The 13904-nt window shown below is 56.9% G+C and overlaps 1 protein-coding gene and 1 long non-coding RNA gene across 10 annotated transcripts in view; both read right to left on the bottom strand.

The window, feature by feature from the left end:
- Positions 1-2439, bottom strand: part of IGSF9B (immunoglobulin superfamily member 9B) — a 98066-nt gene extending 95627 nt beyond the window's left edge. For 5 of the 6 annotated variants that reach the window (XR_009457941.1, XM_059719797.1, XM_019487285.2 and 2 more), the window contains exon 1: positions 2260-2439. Coding sequence is in view for 5 of the 6 variants with exons in the window: in XM_059719797.1 (XP_059575780.1) it covers positions 2260-2323 (64 nt within the window). In the remaining variant the exon portion in view is untranslated. The remainder of the gene's footprint in view (positions 1-2259) is intronic. The other variant, XM_059719802.1, reaches the window with a different exon arrangement.
- Positions 2440-3604: 1165 nt separating this feature from the next.
- LOC132246458 (uncharacterized) overlaps positions 3605-13904 on the bottom strand; it is a 78614-nt gene continuing 68314 nt past the window's right edge. The window contains exons 2-4 of one of the 4 annotated variants that reach the window (XR_009457754.1): positions 12828-13194; positions 8402-8787; positions 3605-6917 (exon numbers count right to left, since the gene is read on the bottom strand). This is a non-coding gene — a long non-coding RNA (uncharacterized LOC132246458). Of the gene's footprint in view, positions 8788-11645; positions 13195-13904 lie in introns of all 4 variants that reach the window. The other 3 variants (XR_009457755.1, XR_009457753.1, XR_009457756.1) reach the window with 3 other exon arrangements.

A 13904-nucleotide genomic window follows, 5' to 3' on the forward strand; every position in this document is an offset into this window, starting at 1 on the left:
CTGCCACACAGAGCACACTCACGGGGGACTCGTACAGAACTCCCTACCCCAGTCCTCGCCTGTAGTGCTCACCCCACGCATGGTGTACTCACTGCACACACCCACGCATTATTCATAGTACACTCGTTCAGCACGTACCTGCTACTCACTCATCACACATACACACACGCATGGCCCCCTACACACAGTACACTTACTCATGACACCAGCCCCCTGAGCAGCATCTACACACTTACAGCAGCTGGAGAATTTCTCTCTCCCCGTGTCTAACGTACAAGCGCTGCCCCAGCTGGGAGCTCATGTCCCCTACAGCAGCAGCAGAGCAGCGTAGCTGCCTGGCCCAAAGCAAATAATTCACGCTATTTCTGAGCAAAAGAAGCGGCCAGGCACTCACCTTCCCACTTTACATTTCCCAAAGACAGAGGGAGCTCTCCGTATGCAAGGTGCTAAGTAAAGGGGAGTTTTGCCATGGGTGAAAGGGGCCTGGGCCAACTTAATGCCAGGCCATCCCACCCCAAACATCGTTCTGCATCCCCAGTGCAGATCACACCTGCCCCCAGGTCAGGTCTTGCTTTTCTGAAGAGGGTGGGGAGAAGGATTGGCAAGAAGGGGCCCCAATCTCTACAGGGCTCTTATAATATTTGGCCCTGGACCCTCTCAGGATAAAGGTCTAAGAGGACCCCACTTGCTCCCTGTGTGTACCCACCTGTTCGACTGCACGGGTCTCCAGCCAGAGACCTGCTCTACGCTCTCACTGGCTTGCTTGTGCCTGGCCCAGAGGCAACTGGTTCAGGACTGGGCTCCCAGGCACGACCATAATAAGCCCTGAGATGTCAGTGGTTCCCTCAGCTGAGGGGAAGAAAGAGTTGAGGCAGCTGGCTACTGGTTATTTTTAACGGCAACTACTACAGGGCTACAACCCTGGGATCAGGCAAGACAAGGACACCTAGCTAGTTGCTAGTTTCAATCAATCAATCTCCTTTCCAACAACAAAAGGCACCAAAAAGGGCTACAGGAGGCCAGTGAGACAGGACTACCAAGTGTGTTCTTTCAGCAGCCCACTAGCTGCCTTCCCTTATGAAGGCACTAAATAAAAAGAAACACTCCCAAGCAAAGTGCCAAAGAGAGAAATCACAGCATGACCCGAGAGCCACTTAAGGGGATCCAGGCACTTGGTGGGACTTCAGTAGCCACCTGGCTACTTCATCTGTGACTGATGCCAAGGGAAGGGGGCTGGATGGCCCAGTAGAGCTGGTAGGATAAGGGATCAGCTCTGAACCAAAAGCAGACAGAGTTGAGAGCAGGAAGCTCAGCTTACCCTTGCAGGGCTTAGCCCAAGGGGAGTGCGAACAGGAGCCGACAGAAAGGAGAGTCATGAACTGAGTTCCAGCAGTGCACTGGGAGTCAGCACTTGTGGGTCCTATCAAGTCTCCCGTAACCTTGGGCAACCGTATGCCTCAGTTTCCCCATCCGTCAGTGGAGTTAGTGCCACCCCCTCAAAGCGAGCAGAACGCCTTACACTGAATGCAAAGCACTTGGAGAGCAAAAGGATGAAGGGCACCGCAGAAATGCAATTCACTGAGAAGGACCGACATCGCCCAGAGAAAGAGGAGCTACAAACACCTACAAACCACAGGGAAACGCTTGGCATCCGTCACCATCCGCTTGCCCCAACCCTCGAGCAGGACGCAACCCGGGAACAGGAGACGCTTCACCCCCCTCCGGCCACTGCAGGTCTGGGTCTCCCCACGGTCCACCGAAACACTGAAAAAGCAAGCGCCGGGAAGCCTGCCTCCTGCCGGTCCACACGAGCCACGGCTCAACCTCCTGCTCCCCTGCCCGCCAGCCCATCGCTCCCACCCCGCAGCTGAACTCCGCCAGCGAGGGACAGCCCGGGCACCCGCTCTGCAGCGCTGCGCTGCGCGCCCTGTGCGTGCAGACTGCGAGCACGCGTCCCCGCAAGCGCCCCGGTGCGGGGCACGGGCAGTGACATTTCAAACCAACCCGAAGGCATTGGGGGGCACCCGGCACACTCCTCCCGAGGCAGAAGTCGGGTTTCGCAGCCCGTGGCAGGGGCACGGCACAGGGCAGAGCCCGCCCCGATGCCCACGGGTGGGAGGCATGGACCTGGGCAGAAGTTTGCCCCTGCCCTTGATGCAGGGGCTGCAGCGGCGCGTCCCGTCCCTGGTGCCCGGCTCGCACGGCGCGGGCGGGATGCGACCCCGCGGGGGCAGGCAGCGCGGCCGCACTTGGACTCACCTTGCGCGGCCAGCCCCGCGGCGCCCAGGACACTTGCAATCAAAGCGGCCGCATAGCAAATCATAGTACTACCGCCCGGCGCCGAGCAGCATCTTCCCGCTCAGCGCGCCGGGCCCCGCGGAGCGCGCATGGCCGAGCCGGCCGCCCCCCGCTCCCGCCCGGCCCCGGCCGCGGCCGCGCCCGCCATCCCGCTCCGCGCTGCTCCGCTCCGCTCCCGCCACAGCCCGGCGCAGCGGAGGGCGGCGCAGCCTAGCCTGGCTCTTTAGCGGCTCCGCTCCGCCCCCGCGCGGCGCCCATTGGCCGCGGGGGGAGGCGGGGGGCGGTGATTGGCTTCAGGCGCTGCCACTGCCCAGGCGGGGGGGGGGGAGGCCGGGCCGGCTTCAAGGTGGGTTGGCGCGTGCAGTGCACAGAGCCGCAGAATCATGCGCATTGCCCGAGCGCGGGCGGGGCCGCCCCCCCCCCCCCCCCCGCACTGCACGGGTGTCCCCGCTCCCCACACTACACTGCACTGCACGGGGCTCCCCTCACCGCACTGCATGGGTGTCCCAGCCCCCCCGCCCCGCAATGCATGGGGACGCCCCTCAGCACACTGCATCGGTGTCCCACCCTCCCCCCGCCCCGCAATGCATGGGGGCCCGGGGCTCCCCTCACCGCACTGCATGGTGCCCCCCCTCCCTGCACTGCACGGGGCCCCGGGGGGGCTCCCCTCTCTACACTGCATGAGTGCCCCCCCACATTGCATGGGCCTTGGGGGGGCTCCTCTCCTTACACTGCATGGGTGTCATCCCCTCCCCACACTGCACGGGGCCAGGGGGCTCCCCTCACTACACTGCATGGGTGTCCTCCCTCCTTGCACTGCATGGGCCTGGGGGTTCCCCTCCCTGCACTGCATGGGTGTCCCCCCCTCACTGCATACTGCATGGAGGGGGGTCCTCACACCGCATGGTAGACTCCTGGGCTGGGGCACTGCTGCCCACCTCTTTGGTGCCAGCATGGCCCCCCCTTGGCACTGCCCCTGGGCGGAGGGGAGCATCCCCTAGTCGGGGGCAGCTGGTAGCTCTCCCAGGCCATGGGGCAGCTGGCACCCCCTCAGCCCCACTGCCTGTTCCCCCGTGCCCCCCTCCACAGGGCTCTGCTCTGCCGCCGCCCCCACCCCAGCGCAGGGCCCTAGCTGCTTCCACCTGCCCCCCTGCCCCACCCAGAGAGTCGGGAGGGAAGGGGCTGGCAGGGCCCCCAGGCAGTGGGGGCCGCGCTGAGCGGAGAGGGAGAAGTGCCCGGGAGAAGGGACCGTGTGCGCTGCTCTGGCCCAGCCCCTGCCCCCTCCCAAAATCTCCCCCCGCTCTGACTCAGACCCCGATGTCTCTGCCAACGTGGCCTTGCCCAGCGAGCTGGGAGGGCATCTTCGACTGCACAACGTCACGTTGGGCAGAGATCAGGGCGGCAGTTACGGGCCGGAGAGGGGCGACCGAGGCAGCTCTCGGCTCTGCCTCTGCCCCCAGGAGGCCCTAGGCAAGTCACCTCCGGCCAGGCTTTCCAGGTGCGCTCAGCACCCCGCGGCTCCTTCCTGGGCAGAGTGTCAGAAGAGCCGGGTCTCTGGAGGACCTGACCGCTTCAATAGGGACCAAGCGAAAACCCATCTCTTCCTCTCTCCCTCTCAGTGCCCTGGCTAGGAAAGGGAGGTGGCAGCCCGTCCCTTCCGACACCCTGTGTCCCTCTTGCTTGTTTAGATGTGAAGCTCTTCAGGGCACGGACTGGCTCTCGCTAGATGCACGTACAGCTCCTAGCGCAGAGAGGTTCCCCTAGGCATGACTGCAATACAAACAACCCGACCGTGGGAAATAAAAGGAGCGGAAGGGAAGCAGAGAGCGTGTGTGGTGGAGAGGCCAGCATCTCACTAGGGGCCACGTCCCTTTGCACACTTGGTGGAAGGAAGGGAAGTAGGACCATGAGGAGCAGCCCATATCCTCTGCTCCCTCCAACCCTGACCCTAAGGATGCTGGAGCCCGTAGACTTGCCTTCCTTTGCCCACACCCTTAAGCGGGTCAATGACCTTCCTCACAGAACAACTGTGGCAGCTGAAGGGAGTCAGGAGAAGTCAGGGGGAGGTAGTGAGAAGACAGGCTCGGGGAGCCCCTCACCCAGCCTGGGAGGAGCAAATGACTGCAGCTCCCTGCCCTGGTCTGAACACCAGCTTTCTGCCTTGTGGTTGCAGTGCCCATGCTGGGCACGTGGACACTTTGCAATCAGGTTTGCATTGCAGAGGCTGTTCTTCCAGCTTTGTTTTTTCCTCCTCTTGTGATGCTGGAAACGGGCAGCAAAAAGTTCCTTCCAGGAGACTTGTCGTTGCATTTTGAGTGCTGAAAGACTCATCAGGCAGGACGAGGCGAGTACAACGTATTTTCTGCTGCTTCTAATCCTGCTCGTTGGGACCCAAGCACCCCTGTGGCCTGATGCTGGCTCCATAGAGAGATCCCCCCAGGCCAGCAGAGACTGACAGAGGCTTCCTCCCAGCCTAACCCAAGTTTGCATAAACTTCTAGGCCATTTGCTTTCCCAGCAAAATCCGAGCCCTTATAAAAGTCTGACTCAGCTCTTTGTCCCAAGGGCTGAAGTGAAAGCTTGCAAATATGCTCGTCTCCAGCACCGAGGGGCTGATCCACAGCTTATCATGGTCGATGGGGCTCTCTCCATCGACCTCAGTAGCTTCAGGTCAGGCCTGGAGTGATTTAGCTTTCTACAAGGGTTTCTTGTCTCTTTTTCCTACCCTCCACACTCTACTGATTCAGCTTAGTGTCCAGGGCAGCTTGGGATAGAAGTGCTTTGCGCACATGTTTTACAGGGACAGTTCATGCCACTGGAGGGCATTGGGCAGCCAGCAGCCCTGAACTCGCATTTCAGGAGGTGAAGGACTTCGCACAGGGTCAGGGATACTCTGCATTTTGGAGGGCCAGGCTGTTGGCTCTGAAATACATAATGCCTTTAGTCCCCTTCCTGCCCTGGCACTGCCCTGAGTGCCTACTGTCTTCAGGACTGTACAAAAGGCCCCGGACTTACAACAGCAGCCGATCAGATGTTCCAGTCTTATCCAGCATCTTTCCTAGCAACTGTTCCCAAGCCTGCTTCGGCGAGGTAAACACCACGCTTCCAAAGGGGAAGCCAAACATGCAGAGAGAAATTCCAAGGCACAAGATAGGGGGGAGCCAGAAGAGTGCTGATGCTTTATTGATACTGGCACACATCATTAGCACCACGATAGTCTGTTGCAGGATCACTCAACAAACAACTTCTTTCCCAGAATCTGGTTCCTCTTTGCATGTTCACTTGGGTTCTTGTCCCTATTCTCAGAACATGACTGTCAGTGTATTAATGCAACCAGAGCCAGGAGGCAGCAGAAGAGATCTTTAGCCTGTGATAGATACAGCCAGCCCAGCCCTGCTCCTGGTACGCAGCTTTGACCCCTCATCATTCATCGGGAAAGGGAGGCTCTGCCCCTTAGCTTGGAGAACGGATGATAGTTCATAACCTTTGTTTTTCCAGACTAATTTATTGGTTTTCTGAAATCTGCTCCTGGCAGTTTTCGCACCTCTGGCTCTCTCCTTATTTATAGCTGTTTATTTACGTGAGAAGGATGGGCCTCAACACTCTGCGGCTGGATCTCGGGGCCAAGCTGGAAGCAGATGGAGCCAGCGGGGCATGTGGCATTGTCCAGGGGAGCAGTTCCCAGCATTACCATACCAAAGACCCTTTGGAGCTCCTGCCTGGCCAGTCAGGATGAGACTCCCCACAAGCAGAATAGGAAGGGCAGGACAGCTGTGAACTCCAGACCAGGCAGCCGTGGTCTGTTCTCGAGGGAAAGGCAACGGTTCCAAGGACTCCAAACCACTCGCAAGCAAATCCCAGAAGGGCTTTGAGCCGCACCAGTCAGCAGGGGAGGCAAGGGCTCAGCATGCCACAGGGCCTGGCCCCATGTGTATAGCCCTAGGTGGGTGGCATCAGTTTGCTTCATGTGGGCTGGGCTGGACAGCCATCCCATTTGGAGGACCGGCAAGAGGCTTAGGTACCATTTATATCTCAATTAACCCTGCAAGGCATGGCGACCTGGCAGCAAGACTTTTCAGACCTATGGTTCACATAGTGCCTATTTCCTTCTCCTATGCCTAGAGACCGAGTATTTGCTCAGTGCTGTATGAAAACAGAATGACACTGTCTGTGGCTCAGGAAGTCGTGCCAGGGTCATTGTGCTGGCAGGGGTTAAGCCACCCACTGCAAATGGAGGGTCAGCCCTAACGGTAAGTGCCCAGGTATCCAGCAGGTAGGGTCATGGGCCTGACAAAAGTATTACTGAAACCAGTGATGGGTCTCTAGTGCCACTGGAGGCTCCACATGCTCCTTGCTCAGTCTTCAGTTTGGAGCCAAGCTTATGCAGGAGAGACCTTGGGTATCAGAGAGGGAGCAGGCAGGGAGCTCTGAAATCGGTGCAACTTGCAGCAGACAGAGAAGCCCAGCTCTTCCCTCATCCCATCTGAAGCCACTGGGGTTACAGGATGAGTGATGAAGTGATCCTAGAAGTGGCACTGGCAGCACTCGAGGAGGTTAAAGCAGTGGGAAGCCCTCGGACCCAGGAGCGAGTACCTGTTTGGTCTTCAAAGATCCCCTTGCCTGTACGCGTGGACGCAGGAGTCACAAGAGGCCAACCAGAACCCAGGGCTCTGAGACACTACCTCCCCACTTCCACCACCCAAACACCTTGCATCTTGGCAGCTGTCTTACCATCATGGCCTCACCATCCTAAACTGCATCAACCTTTAATTGTGTCCTACAAAAGCAGCCCCAGGCACTAGGCTCCAAAGACCCACCCAGAGTGGGGACCTCCAACCCACTGAGATCAAGAGGCAGAGGAAAGCACCACGGCCCTGAAGGGATCACATGTTTGCCCCTGAAGCTGAGGGCTTCCCTGCCTAGCAGACCCTGGTGACCCTTGGGCATTTAGCCACCTAAAGAAGTGAGTTTTGGCAGCATAGCAACACTCATCCCAGCCCCATTGGTCTTTCCCGTGCACACCATTGACCTGTGGAGCCCCGCTGCCTCCTCTGGACCCCTTGCCCTCTCATCTGTGGCTAAATCTGTCGCTCAGGAGCAGTAAATCCTTATATTCAGAGTCAGTGGAAGAAAGGGAAAGAGATCACATCAGAACTTAAACTCCAATGCCTTGGCTTTTCCCCACTGCATCAGCCCCACCACCAAAAATGCCCCAGGACCCAGCACACCAATTACAGTTGAGTCACTTGGGAACTGCCCACCACTCCACTGAAACCTGCTTTGAGCAACAAGAGAGTTAAAAATATTACCATTGGGAAGATTTTTTTTTAAAATACAACCAAAATGCTTAAAATAGCTTGAGCAGCACAGCCTTAACGTGACATCAATAGAGCTCCGGTAGCGTCAATAGAGCTGCATGGACTTATCACAGCTGGGAAGCTCAGGAGCCAGTCCTCCATCTTACATAAAGAGCGCCCAGGGATGGACAGGGCTCTCAGGAGACATGCGGGCTCCAACTAGCTTCCTGTACGGCGCTCCCTCTCTCCAAGTAAAGCAGGGAGCTGAACACCAGCAAAAGAGCAGAGCAGTTCTAGTCTGCATAAACTGGCCAGGATTGAATTTAGGCTGGAAACTGAAGAAAGTTTCTTACTCTCCGGGCAAGGAGGTTCTGGAATCTCCTCCCAGAAGGAACCATGTGCCAGGAAGGGCGCTAATTTTAAAGACAGAGCTTATTATAGCTCCAAGCCAGAGATGAGGTGGGTACACTATACTAGCAGATGCCCCGGCTCAGGAGGCTCCTTCCAGCCCTACATCTCTATGACTTCAGAGAGAGCTATGGGCACAGAGGTACAATAAGGTCAGCCTCCCTCCTTCCCACTCTCTGGTTTGGCCAGGGCCCAGTTTCCTTTCTATAAAGTGAGCTGTGCATAGCTGAGGCTTCCAAATTAAATTCCCCCTTCACCCACTTGGTTTATTAATGGGCTTACAGCTCCACTCACAATAAGCCTCTAAACCCAACCACCAACCCAACCTAACTGTTTCTGGAGGTACCCAGAGGCCTGCTCGATATAGTCCCTCCAGGCAGTCGCATGACCTCTACTCACCTGATCCCCCATCACGTCCTGCATCTGAGAAGGACATTTTCCAGAATCCCCTGCTTGAAGAGCACAGTCTCTGCAACAAGTTTCTTGGGTCTTGCAGCAAGTTTCTTGGGTCTAAGAACAGGTCTTCTAGTACTGAGGAAGAGCAAACACGGGCCTGGATCCTGCAGATGGTTTGGCATTGAAACAGGCAGCACTGCTCAAAGGGCACAGCCCACCTGGATATAGGGCTGGCACTAAGCCACCTGCAAAGAGCTGAGGGTCAGAGACCAGGTCTTAAATCAGACACCACTTCTTCTCTGACACCCCCGTACCATTTTGCTGCTTCTGAAGTTAAGCTCCCAGCTGTTCTTAGTCGTGTGTCTGTAGTAAGTATGAGTAATCCAGCCCTATCATAGTTTGAATAGAAACAGAAGAATTAGTACACTTGATGTAAGAACCATTCGTGACTCATTAAAAAAAAAAGAATCAGCCATTCTGGGTCCCTTGGAATGCCAGGGCCCAGGGCCAAACTCTGCACCTGTCTCTGGGCACATCTCAACTGAGCCTGCTACTTAGGCACAAAAAAGGGCCACCACAGAGGGGTGAATTTCACCGCATTCGCATATAATTGCTCCCAGGCAAAAGTGCCAGGTGCAGTCATGGGTGTTCTGGGGCAAGTGCTCCTCCAGACCACACCGGTGGGTGCCACTGTGAAACATGGTGCATCTGCTCCACACACGTGAGAGGGGTGCACTGGAGGACTGGCACTGGGCACGGGTCAACAGGCACACCCAGGACAATGCACTGATGCAACTGCATTGCTCTCAGGCAGCCACATCATCCCCACTCCAGGGCTTTGCATGTGGGGAGCAAGCAAGCTGCTTTTCAGACATGCCCCTACATCTTGACCTCTTGGGGGATGCAGATCCCACCTGTCAGGGGCCAGAGCCCCACACCCGGGAAGTGGGACACCATGTCCCCCAGCACATCCCACAGGAACTCACCACTTCCCCTGCACGTGCAGCTCTGAGAGCAGGGGGGCAGCAGCTCTGTCCCATCCATGCTGACAGACTGTTTCAGAGCAGAACGGAGAGACTGTTTCAGAGCAGAACGCACTTCTTCCAGCACGTGCACAAGCCCCCTGAAAACCGGAGCTTAAAATGGAAGTGCTGAGCCAGCTGGCAGTGTCACTGCGCATTCAGCAGGGCTGTGAGCTGCAAAGCGCATGAGCCACTGGGCTGGACAAAGAGTCGGTCGGGCTCTGCTCTACGTGGCTTGTGTCGAGAGTTTGATCCCGAGTCCCTTGCTCCGCTTGCTGTCTGAGTGAGTACTGACTCCTTGCTGGCTCCTGGGCACAGCTCGCTTGTGCAGACGTTTCTCCCCCCACCTGTTCCCCTATGAGGCCATCTCAGAACAATCCACCTGTGGTTTTTTAAAAAAGATACCGTCACAGGTGCGGAGAGGGTCAGTTGAATCATATTAGCAACTTCCCCTCCCCTTAGCAGGTTTCCAACATATCGTATTAGTCATCAACCCACTAACAGACTTCCTCACACAACACTCACCGTATCAGGCGGCAGCAATTGTCTGTGTCTTATTAACCTCATAGAAGGATGCAACTCGGGTAATATCACACCCCGGCCTTATCTTGTCAATTACTTTTCTAACATAACTGTCTCCGAGTTTCCCTCTTCTCTGTGTTTCCACCCCGCCTCGCCACGCGGGGAGGAATTACCTCCCAGACGCACGTGTCAGCTGCACAGAGGAGGAGGACTCAAAGCGCAGTTGGGCTCTGCCCTGCCTTCTTCACAGAGGCAGCTCCACTCACACAGAAAGTGCTCCCCGGTTCAAAGCCCTCCTGCCTTACTCACATCAGTAACTACACTAGCTCCACGGAAGTAAAAACTTCCAGGCCTGGATTAATTTATCCCAGGGTGGGGGTCAGACATAGGGCCTGCAGGCCAGATGCATCCCAGACTGAAGGTTTAGGGCATATCAACACCTCCTTGGCAGCGACGGGGAAGTGGAACTCAACACGGAAGGGGCACAGATGCCTCAGTGTGGCACTGGGAGTGTGCCAATGGGCTGGATGGGCACCATAGTCTGGGCATGGGTCAACTGCCCCATACCTAAGGGAAGGGCAGGAAGAATGCAGTCTATATGAGGAATTCAGTTCAAACATCCTGGCCCCTTTAGCACCCTGGGGCTGAGCCCTGGCTCTCGGTCATGGCAGAAGGCTGAGCAAGGGAGGTGTCCTTCATATCTCCCAAGGGACTAATGCCTCCAAGGGCACTGAGGCAGCACACAGAGGACTGGCACTGCCTCATTCTGCTCATTCTGCAGGTAAGGCCTGTGTTCCCCCGTGCCCTGCAGGCCCAGCAGGAGCCGATGCCCTCGGCCTGCCCTCTGGAGCATGCAGCACTGACAGACACGTTAGCAGCCTCACTTGTATTCACGGCACGCAACCAGCTGCGCGCTGCACCAGTGCACTGGGGTGCTGAAGCTCTCCGGAGCCTACTGCGTGCATTGCCACAGCACAGACCTTCAGAGAAGCCAGGCCCTAGTAGCACAGGGCAAGCACTGAACAAAATATATCAGTGTCTGGAGCACGACTCCCTTTCTCCTTGGCAGGTGGCTGTGTTCTAACTAGCCTTTCTTCTCTCAAGTTCCTCCCAGTTAACACATGCGCCAGAGGCGAGAGTCAAGCTCCCAGCAGAAAAATCACGTAACAGCCCTTGAATCAAAGAAGCCCAAAGCTCTGCTTGGGGAGACAGGGTTTTTGGAAGGGGGAGCTAAGAAGTTCTGGAAATGCTGTGGGTCCCATGTCCTTGGCATCTCACCTGGGCAACCTGCTCTGTGATGGACTAGCTCCCAAGTAGGTGCCAGTCAACTCTTGAAATCAGTGGGCATATTCTCTATTACTCTCCATCTTGGGCAATGTAATGCAAGTGCTGCCTTCTGCCTTGCCAGCTGGTCCATGTATAAATGACAGTGCAAGGTCCAGCATAGTGAGGACTCTGTCCCAGTGTAGCTCCACCAAGCCACAGTGGTTGAGCATCCTCCGAGCTATTCCCCTTCCTCTACAGCTTCCACCCTTGCCAGCACAACTGTGCCTGGGAGTCCCTAACCCAGGACATGGTGCCCCTGGCCATCTCTATGAGCCAAGGGACACCACTGAAACTTAGCTAAAGTGTGTTTTGTTCCCTGACATGAACTCCACGGTAGCAGACACAACCGTGTGATGCTGGAGGGATCGTGTACTTACAAAGCCCCTGGCACAGCAACATGTGCCACCTACAGAATTACTCATTGGCTCCTTGTGGCTGGGAACACGTCAGTCCAAACCTTGGAAGTACAGTGCGTACGAAGCTCTCCCCAGCTTGCATGTGGTAGCAAGCGTGGCTTGCTTTATCACCGTCAGGAGCAATGGCACCTAGCGCTTTGCTGGCACCTCACCATAGAGGATCTCAGTGACTAAGCAGGAGTGGACTGGGTCTCCTGGTACCCCTGGCTTCAGGGACCAACACGACTCCCAGTTTCACTCGGAGGAGCAGAAGCCTGATTTTCCAGCATGACTAGCTGCTGGGAGCTCAGCTGCCCCTATTTGGGTGCCTGGAGAGTCTGGATCTGTCCAGCAAGGGGGGTTGGTTCATAAAAGGCCATCCAGGGAGCCTGCTTCAGAGGTGGCAGGAGGGTGCAGGTGCTCTGTCCTGTGGTCTAACCTTTAAACTGCGTGTTCCTACCAGTCCCTAAACCTGGGACATGTGATCAGCTGTGGCAAGCTGCTCACATTCCCAGATCCTGAGGCATGAGTCTCTGGCAGCTGCCAAGAGCAAAGTCCTCCACCACTTGGCTGCTTCTTCTTACAGCCCCTGCCTTCAGAAATGTGCCCAGGGTATACAGCGCCTGCAGCCCCCACAGCTGCCAGACGTCCACGCTGCTCCTAACAGTCCAGCCCATGGGGCATCTGCTGGGAGCTGCTGCTTGTGACTGCCCCAGCTGTCACCCCAGGTCTGAGCTGGGCACAGAAGTGGTGAGTCCAGCTTCACAGTCCACATGTGCTAATGTCCCACCTGCTAGGCCAGGAGAGAGCAAGAGCTGCCTGGAGAACAACAGGCAGCAGCCCTGATGGTTCAGCCTCTGGCTGGGAGAACAGCTGGACAGTAATTCAGAGCCCTCGGAAATGGAGGAATGGTCTGGGCAGGGCTGACCTCGGTAGTACGTGCTGTAAGGTCACCGGGAGCCGAGCTGGGGATGAAGGAGCTCCTTCCTCGGGCAGATCTTCCCCTGGCCTCACGGATGAGAAAGAGCAGGGCAGGCAGAGCAGTGCTGAGGGCAAATGGGACTGGACCCAGACCTCTGGCCCTTGCATAGGTCACCCCAGGAAGCCAAGATCAAGTGCTGGCAGCACCCCAGGAGGGAGTGGGAACACCAGAGGGCACCTCACCTGTTGCTGTCTCTTAGGCCTCCTCCATCACAAGGGTGGCATTCGCTGCATGGTCCTTGTGTAGGTGGTGCTAAAGGTGCAGCTGCTGGTCCAGAGAGCTGAATGCAAAGAAGACAATGATAGGCAGGCAGTGTTGTCTCCCTCAGTCGTGCCAAAAAGGCTTCTCCTTGATCTCTGCTTGCCTGGGTCTCTGTCCTTGGGCATCAGGCTCCTGGACAACAAGGCAAGATTCCCCCCTGTGAGCACCTGTCTCCTTCCCCATCCTCCTCCTTGTGGCACACATGGGCAGAAGGAATGGCTGTTGCCTGAGGTGGCCTTGGCTGCTGTCGCTCCCACATCTGATGCCACTTGCACTGGGGCTGCACAGCTGTAAGGGGAGAGCTCAGATCAGAGGAAGCCAGGGGTTGCCAGGCTTGGCTCCTCTCTGGTGGCGCTTAGCCTGGGTCATTAAATGAACTGGGGAGAAACAGCCCCGGCTCTGTACCTCACGGGCTGGGAGGAGGAAGGCAGAGCTCTGCTCCACGGACCCTTCCAGTGGGGCTGGTGACCAGGCCTTCCCACAGGGAGATGCAGGCTGGATTGGACTCACCTGTCTACCTCCCCTGCCTCTTGGAGTTTCTAACATACCCATCACCATAGTAGGCAGGCACCGGAGTCAGGGAGAAGTCATGGCAGGGGTTACAGAAAGAAGATGCATTGCTCCAGCTGGCAAAGGAAGGGCTGGAGAAGGAAACGTAACAAGACAAAGGAAAAAGACAGAGAAACCTGGGGAGGAGAGAAGGATCCTATGAAGCAGCGGAAGAGATGAGGGGTGAAATACCAAAAGGGAAAGATGGAGGAAGAGACGACAAAGAGAAAGGGCAGGGGGGAGAAGGAGAAAAGGAGAGAAAGCAGCAGGTGGGGAGGGAGCACGGACCTGACTGCACCGATTGCCCCTCCATTCAGACCCCCCCCCCCCCCCCCCAAAGCATGATGGAGCCTGAGGGGCCAATGCAAGTCAAAGGGACCTCTGGCTCCTCAACCCCCTGTTCAGCATCTCTGGCTCCATCCTGCAGACCACAAACACAGGGCCATTGT

This window comes from Alligator mississippiensis, chromosome 16, assembly GCF_030867095.1.
Source record: "Alligator mississippiensis isolate rAllMis1 chromosome 16, rAllMis1, whole genome shotgun sequence".
Lineage (NCBI taxonomy): Eukaryota > Metazoa > Chordata > Crocodylia > Alligatoridae > Alligator > Alligator mississippiensis.